Source organism: Cynocephalus volans, chromosome 7 (genome assembly GCF_027409185.1).
Source record: "Cynocephalus volans isolate mCynVol1 chromosome 7, mCynVol1.pri, whole genome shotgun sequence".
In the NCBI taxonomy this organism is placed as follows: Eukaryota; Metazoa; Chordata; class Mammalia; order Dermoptera; family Cynocephalidae; genus Cynocephalus; species Cynocephalus volans.
Genome location: NC_084466.1, coordinates 3,837,723 through 3,860,535, shown reverse-complemented (window position 1 = coordinate 3,860,535; position 22,813 = coordinate 3,837,723). Strand labels below are relative to the sequence as shown.

The 22,813-nt window shown below is 46.7% G+C and overlaps 1 protein-coding gene across 2 annotated transcripts in view; it reads right to left on the bottom strand.

Moving 5' to 3' along the window:
• Nucleotides 1–22,813, bottom strand: part of COL4A1 (collagen type IV alpha 1 chain) — a 144,398-nt gene that overhangs the window by 6,000 nt on the left and 115,585 nt on the right. For both annotated transcript variants that reach the window (XM_063102493.1, XM_063102494.1), the window contains exons 27-49: nt 22,524–22,616; nt 22,334–22,438; nt 21,292–21,389; nt 19,381–19,531; nt 19,037–19,150; nt 18,164–18,331; nt 17,946–18,035; nt 17,016–17,168; nt 16,761–16,859; nt 16,562–16,651; nt 15,368–15,507; nt 14,828–14,954; nt 14,656–14,736; nt 14,134–14,232; nt 13,537–13,587; nt 12,349–12,534; nt 11,633–11,766; nt 9,640–9,712; nt 8,629–8,700; nt 7,359–7,487; nt 6,395–6,493; nt 5,191–5,403; nt 3,982–4,159 (exon numbers count right to left, since the gene is read on the bottom strand). In XM_063102493.1, coding sequence (XP_062958563.1) covers nt 3,982–4,159; nt 5,191–5,403; nt 6,395–6,493; nt 7,359–7,487; nt 8,629–8,700; nt 9,640–9,712; nt 11,633–11,766; nt 12,349–12,534; nt 13,537–13,587; nt 14,134–14,232; nt 14,656–14,736; nt 14,828–14,954; nt 15,368–15,507; nt 16,562–16,651; nt 16,761–16,859; nt 17,016–17,168; nt 17,946–18,035; nt 18,164–18,331; nt 19,037–19,150; nt 19,381–19,531; nt 21,292–21,389; nt 22,334–22,438; nt 22,524–22,616 — 2,743 coding nt within the window. The remainder of the gene's footprint in view (nt 1–3,981; nt 4,160–5,190; nt 5,404–6,394; nt 6,494–7,358; nt 7,488–8,628; nt 8,701–9,639; nt 9,713–11,632; nt 11,767–12,348; nt 12,535–13,536; nt 13,588–14,133; nt 14,233–14,655; nt 14,737–14,827; nt 14,955–15,367; nt 15,508–16,561; nt 16,652–16,760; nt 16,860–17,015; nt 17,169–17,945; nt 18,036–18,163; nt 18,332–19,036; nt 19,151–19,380; nt 19,532–21,291; nt 21,390–22,333; nt 22,439–22,523; nt 22,617–22,813) is intronic.

The following is a 22,813-nucleotide window of genomic DNA, read 5'->3' as shown; positions in this document are numbered from 1 at the left end:
CCATCTGTTTTGCAGAGGGAAAAATGGGAAGGCCAGCTTCTAACAGTGGCTCTCACAGAGGGGCTGGGCTCACAGGCCACATTTGTTTTCTCCTTTGTGCATTTATGGGTTTTCCGATTTTTCTTCAGGGAGCACGTATTTCTACAAACACAATTAGTGCTTAAAAAGAATTGGTGAAATTCCAGGGCTTCCACTTCTGGAATGCAACAGTTTCTTTTAAGCTCTGAGCAATCTTTAATATAAGAAATGCACTTAGTGACTGAGACAAATACCATGCACTTTCCAGCACTGCAGCCTCCTTCAGGAAACCTGTTCCAGACTGACCTGCCCCAGGCTCAGGCATTCCAGGCCGGAGGCTGTCCGTGTGCACCTTAGCTGAAGTGACCCCCCAAAGAATGCTCTCAAGGACAGGGCACTTCCCAAGCCAGGCTGGCTCAAGCTCATCCCCTAGGACTGCACCCAGGAATAAATAAAAACAACACCGTGTCTAAGACCCAGTCAATTAAGGGAACCCGTGATGGTGGGATAAAGATTTGTTAAAAAAAAAAAATTAAACACTAGCAATAGAATAATTACATTCAAGTTTCAAAATGAACAGAGTGTTAACAATGCTGATAAATGACTATAAATAGTGTTAATAATTACACCTAGTTATGTTGGAACATTTGCATGAAAATGGCTGAGAAGAAGGGACAGTCCTACATTAGTCACTGGATTTTCCGTGGACATGAGCGTGTGTGTAATTCCCTATTTTATTCACACAAATGCAGATGAATTAGAAGGTCCAGTTAAGCAGCAGTTACTGCAGCTGGCCTTGTACATGTGTCTGCCAGACAAAGGGAGCAGAAAGACAGCCTGCAGGGAACGGCTTTGTCTTTTCCAGGCTGGCTCTGGGCCAGAGGGATTCAAGCGGCTCCAGAGAGTGCGATTGTGCCCCATCAGATAGGTGGCTAGGGAACACAGAGCCATGGGTTTAAAGAGCTGTACGGGACGGACGGGGAGGACAAGTGGTGAACTGATGGGGCCAAAACTGCGCTATCTGCCCGAAGTGAATCACTGTGCCACATTTGCATGTATTGAAACAACACACTGTACCCCACAAAAATAAATATAAATAAAATTGAATTTAAAGAATAAATGAAGAGCTGTATGGCCCCTTGAAGTTCATGGAGTCTAACTCCCCACATATAAGGAAATTAGGTCCACAGTTAGTTGTGTCAAAGCCAGAGATAAAACCGGATTCTTGCTCTCGGACCAGTAATCTTTCCACAAGAGCAATTAGACAGTCAGTGGTTTCATGATGACTCTTGTCTGCAGAAAGCTAGAAAGTGCTTAGAAAATGTAGCCCTACTTTCACGATGAAAGCAGTATAGCTGCCGCCTTTTCTGTTCAGAATGAAGGATTTTGTGTTATTACCTCTTTCTAAAATTAAGGTCTGGGACCTCCTCAGAGGGAAAACCTGAGAAGAATCTGTAAGTCCGGAGAAGTCGTTGGAAGCCACTAAGTTAACGTAACCATGGAAACCTGCATGCTCAGAGACAGGGATGAAGGGCCAGGCTTGTTACAAAAGAGAATTAGAGAGATAGATGGCTTAGGAACAACAGGCTTAAACACCTGACTGGGAATGTCCCTTCGTGCTGAGTTCCAGGGGTCAATTAACATTAAGACGTGTAAAGCCCAGGACATTTAAACAACTTAAACCCTTGTTCCTGCTGCTGGAACTAGGGGTGTCTTGTTGAGGAAAGACTGTCTAAACAACATGGCTTCTCCAGGACCTGTTTCTGGAATATTCACACATGCCAGGGCCCCATGTCTTCAACCATATAAAGGTCAAATGTCAATGTTATCGAGAAGGAACACAGGAAACATATCAATGAATAATCATTTTCTACCTGTTGTCCAAGGAAAGCTAAAAAAACACAAAAACCCAAAGATTGTTAGTTTTCCTTCTAATGCATCAGGCATGTTCTGAGCAAGAAAAGTCTCAGAACAGAACAGTCGACAGGCACTCACTGACACACAGAGTATTGTTGGTATTTTGAAAAGTGCCACTCCGGAAGGGTAAAGAATGATATTTTACATTTTAAGAACCACAAAATAAGTTTTCATATATATATAGCTCAAAAAATAAACGAAAGGTGCAAGAAGATACTTTAATGTAAGGCAATCAAAACCTATGATTCTCCTGCACGGTAGGCATCTCCCAGCCTCTCTGTGCCAGGGTCCTGTGTGGTACAGCTCTCTAGCTAAAACAGTCATCTGCCCGCACCTGCCTTCCCCAAACAGAAATTGTCACCAGGTGGCGGGCATGGAGGCAGGGGCCCCTGGGGGTGGCTGCCAACCCTCCCCCATTGTCCCTGTAACTGTAGGCACATCATTGCTAATGTTGCGTGTCTTTCTTCATACGTAGAAGCTGCTAACTTCTTTAAAGGGAATATGGAAAAGCTGAGCGTTTCTCTCATTTCCTAAGGAAGCTTTTGCTGACTCTCTTTTTATCCTTTATTACCTTCGTGTATAAAAAGTAAAATTATAGAATAGCTTCTTAGTCAAATGAATTTATTCTGTTACTGTTACTTCTGAGTATAGCTAAGCAATCCACTTTCAATTAGAAGGAAAAAGGCAAAGATAGGACTTTTTAGTCATAAAAATTTCAATTTCCCATCCTACCTCCTACCAGGCAGAGTCACGGAGACTGAAAACAATGTACTCCAGACATTAGTGCGATAAGCACTTGATTTGGGAAGTCCCTCAATCAAACACAGCCATTCTCGATGGTACAGTATCACCCCAAAGGAGCACAGCTTGGTGAGGTTGGGAGGAATGTGGAAAAAAATCTTATTATTACAATTCCATGGGGCCATGTCACATAAAAGCCAGGGCTGGAGAGGCTGTGGTGACACCGGAACCCTGTGCACTTGCTGGTGGAAACGTAAAGGCGTAGCTGCTGAGGAAAACATTATGGAGGTTTCTCAAAAAATCCAAAGCAGAGCTACCATATGATTCAGCAATTCTACTTCTGGGTATATATCCCAGAGAATTAAGAGCAGGGTCTCGGACAGGTATTCGCACACCGTGTTCACAGCAGCACTGTTCACAAATAGCCAGTGTCCACGGACAGATGAAGAAATAAGCAAAGTGTGGCACATGCGTACCCTACAGGATGTTATTTGGCCTTAAAAGGAAGGAAATTATGATGCATATTACAATACAGACGATCTCTGAGAACATTACGCTGAGTGAAATAAGCCAGCCACAAAAGGACAAACACTGTATGATTCCACTTATACGAGGTACACACAATAGTCAAATTTATAGAGACAGGAAGTAAAATGGTGGCTGCCAGGGGCTGGGGGAGGGGAGAATAAGGAGTTATTGTTTCATAGGACAGTCTCAGATGTGCATGATAAAAGCGCTCTGGACGTGGATGGCGATGCCTGCGCAGTAACGCGAGTGTACTTAGTACCACTGGACGGCACACTTAAAAACAGCAAAAATGGCAAGTTGCATGGTATAGATATTTTACCACAGTTGAAAATAACTAAAAAATTCTAATTTCACGGGGACAGAGACGATTCGAAAAAATGCCTTAAAAGGCTCCTTAGGGAAGTTATTATTTAAGAAAATAAAGGTTGAGAAACACTGTTCTGACACTGCTGAAGAATCCAGTGACATCACTCGGCTCTGAGGAGGAAAGGTGACCACTGCGGTGAGTCACATAAAATATGCATTCTGTTTTAAAGCTGGGCATTCTCTCACCATGGCTCTGCACTGCAGTTTTTAAAGAGATTACTGCATATTACATCACATAATTTTTGTGACTGATTTCTATTACAAAACTCGGATATCACAATGAATAAACTGGATGGCAACGGATTGAAGGTTTGGGGGAAAAAATGAACAACAACAAAAAAACCCCAAAAATAATGGAGGGGAATTTTCCTCTCTCCATTGCACATTTGCTCCCACAAATGCTTGACTCACCTGCTAATGAAGGGTCTGATGCTGTCCCCGGTGACAGGTGCCATGGACATGGGCATGGGCTCAGGGGTGGACAGCCAGTAGGAGTAGTCGTTGCGGGAGGCGAAGTTGCACACGCTGTTGATGTTGCAGAACAGGAAGGGCATGGTGCTGAACTTGCGCAGGCAGCTCCCAGCCGTGCCTGCACAGGGGACAACGGGGTGCATCTTTCTAACTCACAGCCCACCTCTGTCTAGGTACAACGGATTTCTGCTGGCCAACAATCAAAGACACACATTCCACATAACCATTAAAGTGGAAGTTTAAAATTTGTAATTGTTATCAGAAAGGAGGAAGTAAATACACCAAAGACACCGATATTATTGTGAATGAGCATTAAATTAAGTTTAAAGTGATCGGGCAAAAGGGAAATCATAAAGAATTATGTAGGAGATTTGTGATAACAGGAAACAAAACCAGTTTACGGGTAGAGAGAAACCTTTTTCTAGAGCTGAATTCTGGAAGGAATTTAACACATGAATTGCGATACGATGGCTGGTGACATATTGGGCAATATCTTTAATAATAGTTTTGCAGAAAATGTAGAGATGGCCTTTATACGGGAGAGCTTCAAAACGTTCATGGAACGATTCGTATTATCTTTTAATTCCGCTTTTCCATGAACATTTTGTACCCTCATATAGCTGCTTGTTGATTCTAACATCAATAAAAGTTAAAAGAATCTAACATTAAAACACAATTTGGTGGAGGATATCTTGAGCAGACTAACATAATGAAGACAGATACGTAGCTCTGCTGATCTAAACTTATAGAAGGGCAGAGCTTAGAAGACAGAGACTTTCAGACAGGATGACATGGATTTCCTTTAAAAAGAGCATCAGTTTAGCTGTCCTATTTTAAGAATATCAGTGCAAACTGTTGAGTGTGCACTCCAGGAATCTTGAACTGCTTGATAATTTAAGGGTGAGATCTAGAGTTTTACGAATTTAGACATTTTCAAAGATTCAGCCCTTACATTTTCTTGGCTTCTCATTAGTAATACAGCAGCTGTTGAACAGATTCATTTAACAAGGATGGAGAGAAATAGGGCTGAGCCTTCCTTCCATTAACTACTGCCTTCCTGGCACCCTAACCTGCAGTGGTAAAGGTGTATCACAGCAGGCACTTGACAAGTCTGCACCTGGATGGACAGATGGATCACAGACATCTTACCCAAGTCCTGGCCATGGGCCCGTTCATTGCCTTGCACGTAGAGCAAAGAATACCCATGGTAAAGAATCTTGGTCCCAGGAGGACACTGTGGGTCATCGATTGTCTGACTGTGCCTGGTCACGAGGAAGCCGTGATCAACAGATGGGGTGCCTGGGGGCCCCATGGATCCTGGAAGCCCATCAGGGCCTGGTGGGCCAGGAAATCCTCTTGGACCTGGAAGATAAAGCAATTTCCCTAGTTACAAACAGATTCCCCTGGAAGCCTTCAAAACCGTTGTCTGGAAAGAGTTTTTAGTATTTTGTATTTCTACAAAGTGTCTTTCACATGACAGACAAAGTACTCAGAAAAGTACATGGCTAACTAAATGCAACCACCCCTTTCTTCATGGTGTCTTATCTTTCTCTTTCATACACCATCCTGAGATGCTTAGATAAGCACAGTGCTTGGTGCACAGCAGATGCTCAAAAAATTCAGTTCAAGAAATACATAAAATATATAAAATGGATATATGAATAAATGCAAATTAATTAATGATGTGATTCTGTGCACGTCATTCACGTAGAACGCTGGGACTCCTCTAAGGGAGGCTCACTAGGGAAAGATTAAAACAACTGCATTCTAGACTGGTTTCCCTCTCACAGCATCCTGAAGTCTGCGTATGGGACCTAAGCACCGAGGCACCTGGTGCCCGGGTCCTTGCACCCCTGGGGTGGTGATGCCACGTGCAGACTTCACTCTTTGCTGGGCGGTGCTCTTTGCTCAGTGAGTGGGCACCCCCAGTCTCAGCATCTCTGTGACTATGGGATGTTCAAGTGAGTTCCTGCTTCCAAAGGAAGCCTGCCAAGTTTATCCCACGCCAGGCACACTGTCGTCATGACTTCACAGTGCCCCTTTCCCTGACCGTTGCTGAAATGCAATGTTGGTGGCTGCAGCCATTAGGAAACCACGTGGTGCCACCACGGTTGGCCGCTATTCATCAACATCTGGAAAAGGTATGCTTTGACCGACATCTGTCTCTACACAGAGACAAGGACAACCCTTTAGTTCCCTGTGAGCCCATTTCTTCTAAGAAAAAAAGTCTTTGGAAATCTTTCAGGTAACATATCCCACTACATTTTGCAATTTTTCCTGTGCCTCGGCCTATTTCTTCTAACCCAAAGATACAGGGAGAGGGTAATCAGGTTGGAAGGCCACAGCAACCTACCAGGAGGCCCAAAAGGTCCCATCTCTCCTTTCTGGCCAGGGGCACCATCAAACCCGGGACTACCTGGAGGTCCAGGTAAGCCCACCGATCCTGTCACACCTGAAGCAAAGGAAAAAGAATTCACAATCCGGTCCTGGAGGACTGCAAGCTGAATCTCCATCTCCCCTTCTTAAATGTCTATTTTAGTCTCTTTGACTGCAGATGAGAACACTGTCCGGGACTGACGTAGCTGCTTCCTGCAAAGCCTTGAAGAAGCAGCAGTCTAACTGGTGTTCTCATGGGTGCGCTTGACGGCTCCCCCTGAGGTCTCCCTGGTTTCTTACTGTTAACATCTCGCACATAGGTTTGGAAAAGGCCAGCCACGGGGTGGAGGGGAGGGCGGAGAGGGAGAGACTTGACAAGCCGTTCCCCTGTCCCTACTCCGGCATCTCAATTTTTAGACAACAGATATATTGACGTGTTACATATACATGTTTTCAGGTATATAGTTTGCTCTAGGTAGCCTTAAACTTAGGTTTCTGCGGATGCTACCTTTAATTCACCCCTTACCAATAGCTCTTAAAAGAGGAAACATTTAGCTCCAATAAGCAGAACGACTCTAAGTTTGGGTTTTCGGGAACAACAGGGAATAGCTGCAAATCTTTGCCAGTCGGGCAGAGCTCCCAGGCCTCTGAGGAGAGTGCCAGTTTTCACAGTTCTAGATGGGAGCTCGAGCTGGACACAGACGGGGTGAGCTGCGGGCTCCTCCAGCTTTTGCTGTATTTTGCTCTGGCTCTTATGTCCCTTCAAAAGCTTCATTTGGTTCTGACATACATTAACGGAAGGTAAGAAAGTCATATTCAAATATGTCTTTGCACAATCATTACCTAGAAACTTGGATGTCAGACCCACGGGGAAAGGGGAAGTCTCTGCCACCTCCCCCCTGAGCTCTGCACACCACCCTGCACAGCCCGAGGATTCTTACCTTGCTGTCCTTTGGGGCCCTGAGGTCCCGGTAGCCCTTTCAGTCCTGGAGGACCCTGAGGACCAGGAAGCCCTGGCTCCCCTTTCATGATATCGTAAGGACCTGGAGGGCCGGGGGGACCCGGGAGCCCTGTGGGAATGGAGACGCCACTGATCAGCGTCATTGTCAACACGCTGGGGCAGAAAGAGCTTCTGCACGAGAGTCCAGTGTGAAACAATCCCAGTGAAATACGTTTCTCAAAAGTAAAGTCATGACCAAAAACACAAGTAATCAGACCCTCACAAAACACACATTCAATCTGCACCTGTTTATTGTTTAACCTAAAATGCTGACTCTCAGGACCAGAAAAGACATTGGAGTCACCAATGGAAACTTTCCACTGGGTTCTGGAATCCCCGACACCTACCGTCCAGCCTCACTGAACACCCGCACAAGATGAAGCTCATTCCTTCCTGAACGAAAGTCCACTTCTGACTTGGAGAGCTCTGATGTTTGCGGTTAGGACTTTTTTCTTATACTTATGTGGAATCTGCCTTCCTGTGTGTTATAACTACTGGTCCTAGTTTTCTAATGACCAATGACCTTAATGCTTCTGCGTGGCCGGTCTCCACGTACCATGACACGAATGTAGCTCGCAGTGGGCCTCAGCCTTCCTGTCGTCAACCAAACACCCTCAGTCCTCTCCCCCCGCACACACTTTTCCCTGCTTCTTTTCTCTCCTCGCATCCCACTTCTCTGCTTTCAATTTTTCATTCTCCCTCCTAAAATGCGTTTCGAAAATTAAACAGAGCCCAAACACATGGTCTGCCCAACAGAGAGTAAACATGATGAACACCTAACGTAAGCCGGCTCCTTCCAAGACCACTTCGTGTTTCCTATGAGGCATTCTTTACTGTCCAACCAGAATGAACTCCGTCTGCACACACAGCATCGATCTCCTCCCATCATCACTTTGTGCGGCTGATTTCAGCCTAACTTTGTGGTGTTTGTGAATCTCGAGTGTGTCAGCTGGTATTTTCACCATCCCCTCTGCACTGGATTTGCCCCAGTCACAGATTTAACAACTCTGACTTTCAAGATGAGTTGCTGGTAGAAATGTCAACTATAGGAATCCTGACATGCTACGGAGAATTTTTAATCCTCTTTTGTCTGATGATTTTCAGGTCGTTTTGCATATGAAAAACCAAACACCCTAATTCTGTATCTTCAATACCTTTTGTATTTCCCTAAATTGTCAGTAAGGCGCGCGTAGGCTGATGCGCTCTCCTACCTTTAGGTCCAGGGATGCCTTGGTCTCCTTGATCTCCTTTAATTCCCTGGAGGCCAGGAAGCCCTTTCTGACCTGAACAAAAGGAGAATATTGCCTTTGCACAGAATTTCCAATGATATATAATTACGTGTGCGTGTGTATACACACATACATATACACAAATGTACAAACACATGCATATGTGCAACATATATGTACATATATACACAAATATTCTTATGCATGTATACAAATGTACATACCCAAATATACATGCATATACATACATATGCACATGCACACATGTATGCCTGTACAAGGGTACTTCAAAAGTTCGTGGTAAACTAGAATTCAAAGATAATCTTTCCATGAACTTTTTGAAGTACCATTGTATACATACAGATACACACATACATACACAGTGAACATATTTCCAATTTATCCTCAAGGAACAAGAGAGCACTCTTTATGGTCATCTCTGTAAAACATCTCATAAAACTCTTCTTTCCAGAACCCAGAAGCCACATTTTCCCAAGCATGCAACAAACTGTGAAAAGATCATGACCAGCAGAGGGGCACACGTGACACTGTTTTTGGTCATAATCTGATTCACACGTGCCCCCAAATAGACCACAAGACAACTGCAGGCTGAGAGCTTGTTTCATTCAACTTTCATGTGTCTGATTCAGCAGTAGGAAATGCAGTGCCTGGAAGCTGGTAGGTGCCCAATAAATGTTTGTTTAATACATTAATGAATGGCCCAAACCCATGCCTTCTTAGTGAGATGCAAATGATTGACATGTAAATGATCCATGGTACTTAATAAGAAAATCAGAATGTCTTTTTCCAGCCATTCATAGAACTATACAAATTGGGCTGCCACACAGAAACGGCATTTTTAATTTGAAGAGAACAAAATCTCATGCTATAACTATGCTGGCGCTGTCAACATTAAGTGCCTGTGGTGACAAAGCTCTTCAAACATCATCTCCTTTTCTATAGGGCCATACAGCCCATCCTTTGCTGTCTTACCTTGAAATCCTGGAACCCCTGGAGGGCCCAAATCACCCTTAGGACCTGCAATTCCTGGGGAGCCGCCAATCCCCTAAATACACAAAGAGGACACCAGTTAGGAGATGTCAGGACACATACAACAAGTCTCTTAAGTCACATGGTAGTTGGAAAGCTAAGAAAGCCCTCAATGTCCTGCAAAGTAGGTTTTTGAACAAATGGTGTCCTGTGCTTTCTTAAATGATGTAACAAGAAAGGCAAAATCTCTGTGTGTGCCTGAATTAGGAAACTGGAAGTTGGAACAATTTATTTCATCCTCTTGGTCCCCCTCTACACAGTGAGCTCCTTGGCAGCAGGTGAAAATCTCACACCCCATTACCTCCACCCACAGCACGATGCCACGAACAGAGTCAGGAGTCCATAGACACTCGTCATGGCAACACACCCATCCATCAACACCAAATACCTTTCTCAAAAACTTTCCCCTAAACACTCAAACATAGTGATTTTTCTTTACAATTAGCTTCACAGCTTACCTGAAAACCAATTTCAAATACAGAAAGAAGATAAAAAATTCTAAAGGAAGATTATTTTCCTTTATAATAGAGCAATATTTATGCATTTAAAAATATTAGCTCATTTTCTTGCTATTTCTATATACTTGCTCCTTTCTCTGGTCAGGTAAAGCAACATGTAAAAAGTTGTATTATTTCTTACATAGATTTGTTTCTTTGGTTTATCTTATTTTAAAAGTGCCGTAATGAAAATAACATGCACAAATATATATTTGTATGAACATATACAAACACACATATGTACATACATATGTATAGAGACAGACAGACACTGACACTAGGAATGAGGAGTAGATTTCTAGGTTACTGAGGAATAAAGGCAGGAATATATGAATAATTGAGAAACTGCGTACACGTACATCACTGGAAAACTGCAATATAGCAATAAGGGGCCCAAAAATATATTCATATACACATACCGTGGGGATGTGCACACGGCTGTGAGGACGGGAAGTGGATAAAAGTAGTTATTGCTATCCCACATAGCTGTTCTGCGCAGTTATTCAGAAGCATTTAATAAGGTACTGATTCAGAAGTAAAACAGCACCACTTATTTTTTAGTGCATAGCAAGTTTAGTGATTCCATATCTGTCCCTCAGAAAGTGCCCTAATGACTCCGAAACACGTCTCTGCTACAGATGAGCAGTTGCTAGTTCTCCCTGTGGGGAGCCTGTGTTGACTTAGCAAAGAATTCCACGTGCTTCCCTATCATGGCAGAGGTCTGTCCAGAATCCCTCCTGTTTCCAATCTCCCCTGACACACACTGTCCTTCTCCCAATGTGTGTTAGAGAGATAGACACAGGGAACGAATCTCTGCGAATGCTTCTATCTGACATCCACAGTCACACAAACACAGCCCGTTGGCCATGGATGTGGCTGAACTGAGAATCGAAGCAGAGATCCGTGACCACCACTCTGCCTAAGAGGGGCTGTACACTCAGGCACCACAGGGGACCAACAACACACACACACCCCAACCCCTCCACCAGTCGGTCACTGCACCCTGAGACATGCTCCTCAGGAGGCTCATCTAAGTCACCATGATGTCAACGGCTCATGTGCAACCTTTCAGTCCTGCTGCCAATCACAGGAGATGGCTGGGCTGGTTTTTCATAATTGTTCTTTACAAAACAACACTGGCTTGCTTTTTGTGTTGAGTTTGTAAATAGATCTTACACCTATGCATTGAACTGTAATTTCTAGCAGTATAATATTTCCCTTTTCATGGTTCTTGCAAAACTAGATTGCAAAAAATATCAAAATTGTTTCCTACTCTGGTGCCAATACAGATGCTAGTCACTGATGAGAAAGAAACGATTTAGCGAGGACTTGGGAGTGTAACCCACTTGTATGTATATACACACAATAGACACACATGAATAATTCTGTGACCAGAAAAGGCTCCTTTTCAAAAAAAAATTCACAAATCGATAACTCACAGGCATGCCCTGGAATCCTACATCTCCCTTGGGCCCTGGAGCACCAGGCGTCCCTGGCCAGCCCGGATTTCCTTTGTCTCCTTTCAGTCCATCAAGCCCGGGGAGCCCAGGAGGCCCCATGGGTCCCGGAAGCCCTAATGGGAAAGACAAAAGTCACACGTTTGAGGTCAAAGGGTGATATTATGCACAAATATCATCTGGCTGTGGTGGTGTCTTTACTGCAACCCAACTGTCCCTAACTGTACACAACACCCTAGCGAGCAGCCTGAGCCCTAGAGAAATCAAGGCATGTCCTAGAAGGAGGAAAGAATGTTCACATAAACCACAGCCTCAGTGTCCAAAATGTCTCTGTGGTTACTGGTGTCCAATAACCACGATGATACAACTATAGTAGTCTTGGCCAAGGGCAGAAAAGTGCTATAATGTCGTGTTGGTTTAAAACAAATGCCATAGACAGCATACATGTCCAGTCTTTTCAATAATTTCCTTACTTGCATTTTTTTAATTACTTAAATTTTTGACAAAAAGGATACAGAAAAAGCTTTGCCCCAATGGAGGCCAAAACACACTTTCAAGCTGTAATAAATGCTGCAAACTTCTAAATAAAAAGCTCAATTTAGAATTTCACTATTTCTTTAACTATTTCTTTTACACCAGTCTCTCTTTGTGAATCCTGTCCCAGTCCCCAGCTCTGACACATGGTGAAACACACTTACCTGGCAGGCCTGGCTGCCCCTGAGGCCCCCGGTCTCCTTTGGGCCCCTGCACAGGCTGGCCTGGTGCCCCGGGAAGTCCCGGCTGTCCTTGGGGCCCCGGAGGACCCATGAATCCTTGCTCTCCTTTGGATCCGGGGATTCCTGGACTCCCGGCTAACCCCGGGAAGCCCACGTCACCCTTTGAACCTAAACGATAAAAACAGTTTGAGATGGTGGTGAAAGGCCACAGAAGAACCAGAACAGAGGCTGCCGTTTGGCATCGGCAATGACATGAGGAGAATGTTTCTCATCCCTGGCACCCCGCGGAAGGGTGTCCCTAAGGCACCAGCAGGAAAAGGGGAGCAGGTGCTCTGTTCTGTCCTTCCTTGTAAATAACACACTAGGCTCCTACTGTGGCCCAGCCCGAAAAAGAGAAGGCTTGGAATGCTAAGAACCCAGTTATCAGTTTTAGACTTTTTAAAAGTGTTTTATGTAGCAAAGGCATTTGAACATGTGCTTAGAAAACTCTGCAACTATCTGCCCAGCTAAAAGTAAGGGCTTGTTCCACCACAGGGGACAAATAAACAAACTGTCACAATCACACAATGGGACTCCATGCAGCAATAAAAAGGATCTTTCATTGCTGCGGCCACCTGTGGGTTTTCTTTCAAAGCTTTGTGGCTTTCTTGCATGTGCCATGTCTGCCTTTTCTCTCTCATGCCATGTTCAGTTCCCTGAAGGCTGAGACTGCACCTTTAGGCTCCTTTGCAATTCTCGACTGTGCTTGGCTTTTAGCTCACAGCAGCTGCATAGGAGATGGTTTACTGTCAGTGGCATGTGTCACATCGTCCTACCTTCACGTAAGATGATCAGTCTCATAAAGTAACAATTTAGATACCCTGATCACTTCCTCAGCACAAAAATGACAGAGGTTTCCCTTTCTACTGAGTTTTATAAAATCAGTCTAAACAAAAGAGAGTTTCTGGCAATAAGTATACCACACACCATTTCAATCTGTGAGTTAGGTGGTGTCACCTGTGGGCCTTGCAGGAGAATTCTGCAGGGTAACTCTGGACCCAGTGCCATCACCTGCACTCAGTTGCTGCTGTGCTCATTGGGACAAGGGGCTGAGCCCTGCAGGCAGTTGCCCTGTTCTGCAAGTCCACGTGCAGTCGCGGTTAGTGGAAAAGGGAGTCAAGCAAGTATTACCTTTATCTCCTTTGGTTCCTGGAAACCCTGGGAATCCTCTTCCTGGTAGACCTATAAGATGAGGGTAAAAAGCAACAATTCTCTTTAAATGATCAGTCTGCAGGTAGAGCACAGAGCAGCATCACCTCTGTACTAATACCGTACACATTTGTAGACCACCTGGAAATTAGTTGATTGTACCTTGGGGATAAAATTAAATTCCTACAGTAGTGATAAGATCCCCCTAACTGGGCATTCATAATTCAGCAGTGTTTCATTTTGTCTGGTTTTGTCACAGCATACAAGGAAGTGGACAAGGAGGACTGTCCCCTGTGTGCACAGCTCTAACCCAGCGAGGGCCACATGAGTGTCTCTGACGCCCCACTGAGTGCTCAGGCCATTTCAAGGGACGGGGCACATAAGCACTTGTGGAATCAGTGAAGACCCCTTTCCCCTCTTCCCATGCAAACCTGCTCCACACGGCCACATCTGTGTTTCGGTAGTTACTAGGACATACTAGGACAGGAGCCACTTTGTTCCCAGCCCTGTCCACCTGGTGTGGTGTGCCAGTCTGGAAGTGCCCGATGCCCATTCTGAGAGGGAGCAGGAAGCAGGTACCTGGTTCCCCCTTCTCTCCCGCCGACCCTGGGATTCCATCACTGCCAGGCTCCCCTTTCTGGCCGGCGGGGCCTGTGGCGCCAGGCCTGCCAGGAAGACCTGGAAGAGGAAGGTCACATCAGTCACTCACAGAACATTTACAGCACCCCAGTTGTCACGTAAAATGGTCTGTTCCGATGTTCTTTAAAGGGCTGCTCTCTCCTGAGCACGTCTGGCTGCCTCGAGGGTAATCTTGACATTGCTTCAGAGAGGACCCTCCACACTCTTGGCAGCTCCGCTGACCCCTGACCCCCAAAAGCTGGTGAGAGTGGAGAGAAAATCCCTAAACTCTTGGGCTAGTTATAAACACAGCTTAGAGAATTTGGTCCTAGTTCCTAACTAGTGGTGAGACCTCAGAAAGGCCCTGCAAGCCCCCCAGGCTCAGTTTGTCATCTGAAGCATGCGGGTGGGACCTGCAGGCCCCGCCTTCCCGTCCCTCAGCCGCTTCTCAGTCCCCCAGCGGTGTTCAGGGACGGCCCCCACCTGCTTCTCCTTTGATGCCGGGGACGCCGTCCAATCCCGGGAGGCCCTTGTCACCTTTTTCTCCAGGCAACCCAGGGCTTCCTAAAGAAAAAAACAAAACACCAAAAAGCCCATAAGCTTGCAGTTTTTTGTCCCTGAACCCCCTGTGGGCAGGAGGTCGCCGTTCACCCACCTGGATAGCCGACACTCCCCGGAGATCCCTTAGGGCCTGGAGAGCCCGGTATTCCCGGAATGCCTGTGCTTCCTTTTTCTCCCTTCTCTCCAGGGCCTCCTGGGAAACCCGGAATCCCTTGATCTCCCTGAAAGTAAAAATTGGGCGTGTTAATTTTACATTGTCCCTGACGTGCGTGTGCGGCATGGTCTGGTTAACAGGGCACACACATTCTGGTGCAGTGACTCCTGCACTGGAGACTTCCGCCTCCAGATTCCCACCGAGGCACCAGGGTCCATGCCTAAAACAGAGGAAAACTGCCGAGCCACAGGGCCGGGGCCACGCTCCCCTGCCGCGTTCCTCGCACCTCCCACCCCGTTACTGTGTTTCTTCCTCGAGGGCAGAGAGAGTGAACAGAAGGGGCAGTCGGGGCAACTTATATGTAACTGGGGGGACTATTGTATGTGGCGATCCATTGGCTGTGCTGAGGTGTCTTTTGAAAATGTCTCACAAAGCGTTTCCACTGAGATGGAGGGACCTCTCCGTGCAGGAAGCTGATACCTTGTCTCCAGGCCGCCCAGGAATCCCGATGCCAGGGAGACCCGCCTGCCCCTTCTCTCCTTTTGCTCCTTTCTCTCCAGGCAAGCCGGGGACCCCCTGCAGGCCGGGGATGCCAGGCACCCCTTTCTCTCCAGGTGTTCCTATGAACACAAACAACTGTGAGACCTGGATGCAGGACTGGTGAGTGCTCATATTAAAAATAAGAAAGCACCTTGTTAACCAGCCAAGAGCAAAGTAAAAACACATGGGTCCCTTCATTTATCAATCAGCAATTGATCCAGCTGGCTCCCAGTCACCCAAATCACATCACAGCCAGACTAGGAAATGCTTCTCCTGTCTCTCAATGACCATCGTTTTATAAAGAGAGAGAAGAAACACATCAACTGTTTAGAATATTTACTTTCTCCATAGCATGAAAAATGGCTTTTATGTTCCTTATTATATAATCAACTCTCATTAACCAAACCAACCAGAGGGGTCGTGAGGCTGGCAGTAAAGGGCAGAAGTGTACTTGGTTTTGTAAGGCATGTGGGCAGCCAACCCTACTAATAAATGGGTGTGACCAGCAGCCCAGATGTTTATACTTCAAATACAGTGATGCCAGCACCTTGTAAGGACTTAGGAGAACAGAGGAAGAGAGGCTTCCCGCCTCAGCCTTCCCCTTTCCAGCGAGTTCTGAGCAGCACTGCCCAGACAAATACAGACAGGTCTAAAACTCCCTACCATCTCTCACGTTCCTCTCTCTTTCACTGCTATCACTGGAGGGGACGTGGACGGCACAGCATTAAGGCAGCTCAGGACCGGGGTGGAAGAGTCCAGGGGACTCTTCGGAATGGATACTATGGGCTCTCCGGGCCAGGGCTGCTTGTGTGACAGACCTGGATGGAGACCCAGACCTCTCCTGGGGAGATACTGGCCAAGTGGGCGGGTCACTTGGAGGTCATGCAAAGCTGATTTATACAGCCCATGTTTTCTTCTAATACATTGTGAGTTTTTTTAGACAGCCATGGAGTCAGCCAAATGCCATCCATGGCTAGGCAGGAGACCTCACAGAACTAAGTATTTGAATTAGTGTAAAAGGCACACTGCCTGGACTGTGTCCTTCTCAGGGGAACAGGTTCCCACTCTGCAGACATGTCCCACAGCACCACACGTGCACATGTTGGAAAGACACCCTTTCTAAACCCAACGTACCTGGCAAGCCCATCCCACCAACTGATCCTTTTGGTCCAGGAAGCCCAGGAGAACCTGGGGTTCCACTTATGCCTGGATCACCTTTAGGCCCTAGGATAATGAAGACAAACATCCATCAGGTTAACACCTGCAGAAAAAGCTGGGTAGCGTATTCCTTCCCATGAGCTCCTGCTGTGCTGGCCACTGGAGCTCCACGTACCTGGCTGTCCAGGATGCCCGGCTTGCCCGTCCTTTCCAGGCATTCCTGGGGTCCCAGGGTCTCCTCGGGATCCTTTTTCACCAGCTGGCCCAATCTGTCCTACATATCACAGAAAAAAATAACAATGACTCATGTCTGATTAAAAGGCAAATTGCCGCAGGAGCGCAGGTTAATTTGATAATGCATATGGAGAACCAAAAATCCCGGGTCCACGCGGCACCTGCCCCTGCCGTTGCCAGCTTCCCTCTGCCTTACCTTTCTCTCCTTGGTCTCCCTTCTGTCCCTTCATGCTGCCCATGTCCACTTTATCCATGGACCCAGGTTTGCCAGGGAGACCGACATCCCCCTTATCACCCTTGAAGCCAGGGTCTCCCCTGGGTCCTGAGGAGCCCGGGAAGCCGTGGTCCCCTGCAGGGGAAGGAGAAGGCGCCCTAGTGAGGTTTCGGAGGGAGCCAGAAATGTCAGCATTCTTTCTGGCTCGAAGAAACCACTGAAAAAGAAGCTGGAAAGAACTAATAACCTGTCCCAAAATGGCACTAGACGGACAGTCTCTGCGCTACACTGAAGAATCTGGACCCCCGGTAAATGAACAAATAAGCCATTTTGGAAAGCTCGTTATTTGCTAATAATTATAATACATGTGACCTGGCTTATTAGTTTAGATGATTTACATTTTCTCTCCTTCCTAAACATCTTTATCACTCCTGCTCATGGTGTTTCTCAAAATATATTTTATTATTTATCCTCAAACTATCTATTATTCTCTACAAAATAATAGAACAAAAATTTTCCTGTTCTACTAAAACAATTGACCTTCTCTGTATCTCACATTTAAAGTCAACTTCTTTTTTTGTAATTATTTTGGACCAATTTCAAATAACAAGATAAGAAATAAACACTAAGATGGGTGCGGTTGCCCAGTTTGCTAATTTGTTTCTAAGGACTCAGCCACACCGGGAAGGAAAGCCCATCTTCTCCCCGAATCCCTTGGCAGAGCGGAGCTCATCATCCCACGTGAACTGCACTCCACAAAGTCCTACTGGAAGAAAGGAGTCTCCAGCCTCTGCCTTGATCTTAACTCTCTTTGTTTGCCTTTGGAAATGATCTACAACAGTTTGAGAATTTCCCCAGAGGTATGAGAAATAAGACACAAGATAAGCGTTTCAGAGTTATCAACTCTCCTACCTTTTTCACCCGGTAATCCTGGAGTCCCCACGGGTCCAGGCAAGCCCGGCTGCCCAGGGGTCCCCATGACGCCCATCTCTCCCTTGGGACCTGTGGCCAAATGGAAAGCAGGTGAACACGGCCCACTTGGAACACAGTGGGGGTGCTCACGAGAAGAATGAGGTGAGGCCTGTTTCTCACCATCGATATGGGGTGGCGGAGGTTCAAAAATCATTTACCTGGAAACCCGGGGATTCCAGGTGATCCCTGCTGTCCAGGAAGGCCCGGGAGCCCCGACTGCCCAGTGAGGCCGGGGAGTCCTTGGGTCCCTTTGTCTCCTTTGGGGCCTGGCATGTCCAGACCTGGGAATCCAGGGAAGCCTTTCTCTCCCTTTACTCCAGGAGGGCCTGAGGTTGCAGAATTGATGGAACTTAGCAGAATACATAGAATGCCTTACTGTAAACTCTATGTGTTTAACTATTACTTTCTGTCATCAGCATGTGAACATGCCCACACTGGGGAACTGAATGGACACCTGGTCAGGTATGGCTATCTGGGGTCCTGAGGACAGTCCAAGGATAAGCTACGTCCAGAGAGAAAAGCCCACTCCCTTCTGCTGTCCGTAGTCATAACCACCACCGTAAGTACCACCCTACCCAGGCCTCCCCGTGGCATGCAGACCTATCACCAGTCTTCCTGGAAACGTTTGTTTTATCCCACCCTACCATCCCTACTTTAATTTTAACATTATATCATTAAAGGCAAAGGTGGCTTCTAGATCTGGTCTCAGTTTGTTTAAATTGCCCACAACCTATTAGTCCTCCCATAGAAAGATAGTATAGAGATACCACTTTGAATAAAATGGAAAAAGTTATTGAATGTATAATAAAAGAGAGGTCTCTTTGTTTGGCACATAAACCAATCTCAGTGGGAGGAGGAAAAAGAAATCTACGACTCTGCGCTTAAGCAAACGACCAAAGCTCTTTTCACAAGCTAGAATTTACGTCTTCCCCCTTTATTTCACAAGGTGTGCTAATCTCCCCTTTGTGGAGACTCCAGCACCATCTCCCGCCCCCTTGTGAGCAAGCTTCAGAGAAGGGATGTCACATCACCTGATAAGCCTGGTGGTCCCTGTCCTCCAGGAGGGCCCCTAACTCCAGGGGGGCCTATTCCTGGAACTCCTGGAGATCCTATGGGCCCTGGCAATCCAGGAGGTCCTGGGTCACCTGGAGGAAAAAAAATCGTGAATACACTGCATAGGGACTGTAGCGTGCTTCCCAGCAAACCCTACCCATGCACACGATGAGGCCAGCAACGGAAAACCACAGCTCTGATCTGCTAGGATTTTTATCATTCATTCAGCAAACCCATATTGAGAACCTAGTAGTGCTCTGGGGATACAAAAATCAACAGACCCAGTCCTCAGTACAGTCTAGACTGATCTGTAAGAAGTTACCTCTGACTCCCTGAAGCCCCGGGGGGCCGATGGCTCCATGTTCTCCAGGAATGCCTGGTCCCCCGATGTTCCCCTTCTCCCCGGGTGTTCCGGGAATGCCAGGAAGACCTGGCAACCCTTTCAGGCCTGGTAGACCAACTCCAGGCTCTCCCTGAAAATCCCCAAAGCACAGAGAAGTAAATCAACCAGTGAAACCAGTATTTTTGTCCAGCCAATAGCCTAAGTGAGAAAAACAGATACTGCCCATGCGTTCAGTAAGGACAACACCTGTCCAACCCTTTCCAGCAGTTTGTGAAGCTTGCTCTCACCTATCATTGCTTCTCCATAGACCACAAGCCCCAAGGTAGGTAATGTTTATTGTTTTCTTTTCACAAAGGAGGAAAATCAAGGCTCCCTGTGGTTGAATGACTTTCCACCCAGGTCTTCTGCCCAACCATGACCCCTGGGCTCTGCTGTCTTGTGGCTGAGATGAAGAACTGACCCTACATAGCTGACAAAATGCCACATACGACATGTGACTATTAATTGATATCTCCTTAAGAGATGGCTAAATTCCAGGGCTAGAACAGGACACCATTTATTTAGTTTTTTGTATAAATGAAGGCTTTGACAGCAAATTAAATATCTGAAACTGTTGCATAATCCAGGGTCTTTGATAAATCCAGATATTTTGCAAGACAAGAGCGTATTTTAAACAGCTTGATTTAGGCCGTTGGAAGCAAGCAGGTGGACATTAAATCACAGTGCCCCACTGGCATCCACTACCAGCAACAACACACAGCAAAGGAATATTTGGATATTAGTGGGCGCTGGTAACCCTCTACATGTCCCAGCAGGAAATTCGCTAAATGGGAAAAACTCCATCCAAGGAATTCTTGAAAAAGCATGACATTATAAACCATAAATCAAAATCCTTCTTTCCAATTGCACCTGACAATAACTTAACTCAGGAGCTCTGTGTGTTGACTAGTTTTTCAAATCAAATGTATGTTGTAAGGGGAAGCTGGTAGCATGTTGTACAAAAACCAGCTTCCAAAAGCTTCTCCAGTTTCAGCCACATGGAAAAGGAACATCTCGATGTCAGATACTTCCAGGAAGACGCTCCCCTGGAACCACTGTGGCTCGGCTGCCTGCATGTGCACCTGCCCTCTCCAGCCTAGCTCCACCACTGGCAAAGTACCTACTGCACTTGGCCTTCTCTCCCATTTAGTGCCAATGCCTTCCAGCAATGTCACCTCCATTCTTATCATCAGAACAGGAAAGGACCTAATCAATAGTCACTCGCACTTGCCAGGCAGAATTTCAAGTATGGGCGAGCTGGTGGAAGAGTATTTGAGGGCAAGCAGAATTGTGAAGTCACACTAGGCCAGCGGTTCTCAACCGTCCCCCAGGTGACATCAGGCAATGTCTGGAGGTATTTTCAGTTGTCACACTGAAGGTGGGTGTGTGCCCTTTTGGTGTCTCAGGGTAGAGGCCAGGGATGCTGCACCCCCATGACAAAAAAATTATCACACCCTGAATATCAGTAGCATGGAAGCTGAGCAACCCTGCACTCGACCCTCCTGGTTGGCTAGCATTTCTTTCAGGACATGGCTTTCAAACAGCTTTCACCTGCCACTGACAGTAAGAAATACATCTTACACTGAGATCCAGAATACACAATAGGCAAGAAAATTTCATAAAATTTCACAGAATTGAAATGAATGTCTCATAAAATTGAAACAAATGATTCCCCTAAAATATTTACTGCCATGTGCTATGTACTCCAATACTTTCCATTTTGTTGTTTCACTAAAAAACAAAGCATGCTGGTCCATCGCATCCTGTGAGATTAGTAAGTCACATTTCATGTGTCCAGTGAATAACGAGGACAAGGGACAGACAGCAATCTAGGGAATGCTCAGCACCCACCTTTTGGCCCTGCACACCTGGGCTGCCAGGTAAGCCATTAAATCCTGGGCGACCTGGATTCCCAGGGGGTCCCACATCACCAGGCAAGCCATCAACACCTGTGTGGAAGAGTCAAAAAATCGCTAGGTTATCATGACCTTCCCCACTTTCTTCCCTTGTCTCACATGCCCAAATGTAAGCACACTGGTCTGAGACGGTCAACACCAGTGCAGCCCTCGGATGAGGCTCAAAGGGCAAGATGAGACCACCCTGGTCAAGGGGCGAACCCCCATCTCCCGGCACCTGCACCGTCTTTCTCTCTCACACCTGTTCTCTTTCTGTCCTTTCCTTCCACTCTCTTCAAACTTTTCTTTCCTGTCCTACTCCCCTAAAACAGAACAAATGACCCCGCTGTCATCTGCAGACTAAGAAGGGCATTGGTGTTGCCGGCGGGGCAGGGACATCACTGTTGGTTTGTAAGAAATGCAGTCTCGGGCTCAGCCCACATCTGCTAAGTCAGACCCACTTTCTAACAAGACCCCATGTGGTCTGCAGACACAGGAGAGTCTGAGAAGCGCTTTAGGCCACTGGTTCTCACATGAGGCTGCACCCTGCACAGAGTCACCTGGGGACATCTAACAGCTGTCTGGGCCCTGGCATACATCCCGGTGACTGTTTTCTTCACTGAAGATAGAGAAGCCTTCAAGGGTGGTTTTAAACACATGCCCTGTGTGGTGGTGCCCGGGAGCCTACGTGGTCCTGAGTCCTACCTTCTTCCCAGCGAAGCCCCTCCACCACGAGGCCAGGTGTCACCATCATGTGAGGTGACCGACATCATTGTCCTCAAAACTGTGTGGATGCCTTCAAAAGCCCCCACTGAATGGCATAGTCACCTTCACGTCTACAGCCCCTCTTTTCCCACAGAACTCACAAAGGATGACGGGAAAGTCTGCAGCCATTGCTACCGACAGCCCAGAAGCAAACGCCACTGCTGGGGCTGGTGTCCACCTGTGGCCAGAGCAGCAGCAGCCCCACTCATGGCTGGGCCTGTCCACAGGCTTACCTTTGGGGCCAGGAGGCCCTGGAAAGCCGATCCCCGGCTGGCCGACAGTACCCTTCTCTCCTGGGAGGCCTGGCCTTCCTGGGGTTCCAGGAAAGCCTCGGTCACCTGTCGTGAGAAAGACCAGTGGTCAGCGTGAGAGAGGTCTGAGCAAGCTCCCACGGACAAAGGTGAGCTGGAATTCTAGCAGTACCTTGAGGTCCTGGGAAGCCTGGTGTCCCCGGAAGTCCTTCTGCTCCAGGGGGACCGGGTAAAGGAACGACTTTTCCTGCTTCACCCTTAGGACCTGGGAAGGAATGGGAACGACACGGTGCATGAGCTCCTGTACCACGTGCTCTTGCGCACGCCTGGACAGGGACGTCTCCATCTCCCTTCTCCAGTCCTCCCCTCCACATTCCTAGCATCCTTCACAGAGAGCTACTCTTCTCCCCCAAATGTCTATCTAAAATGACCAGGGTGTTTGCTGGACACCAGAATTCCTGA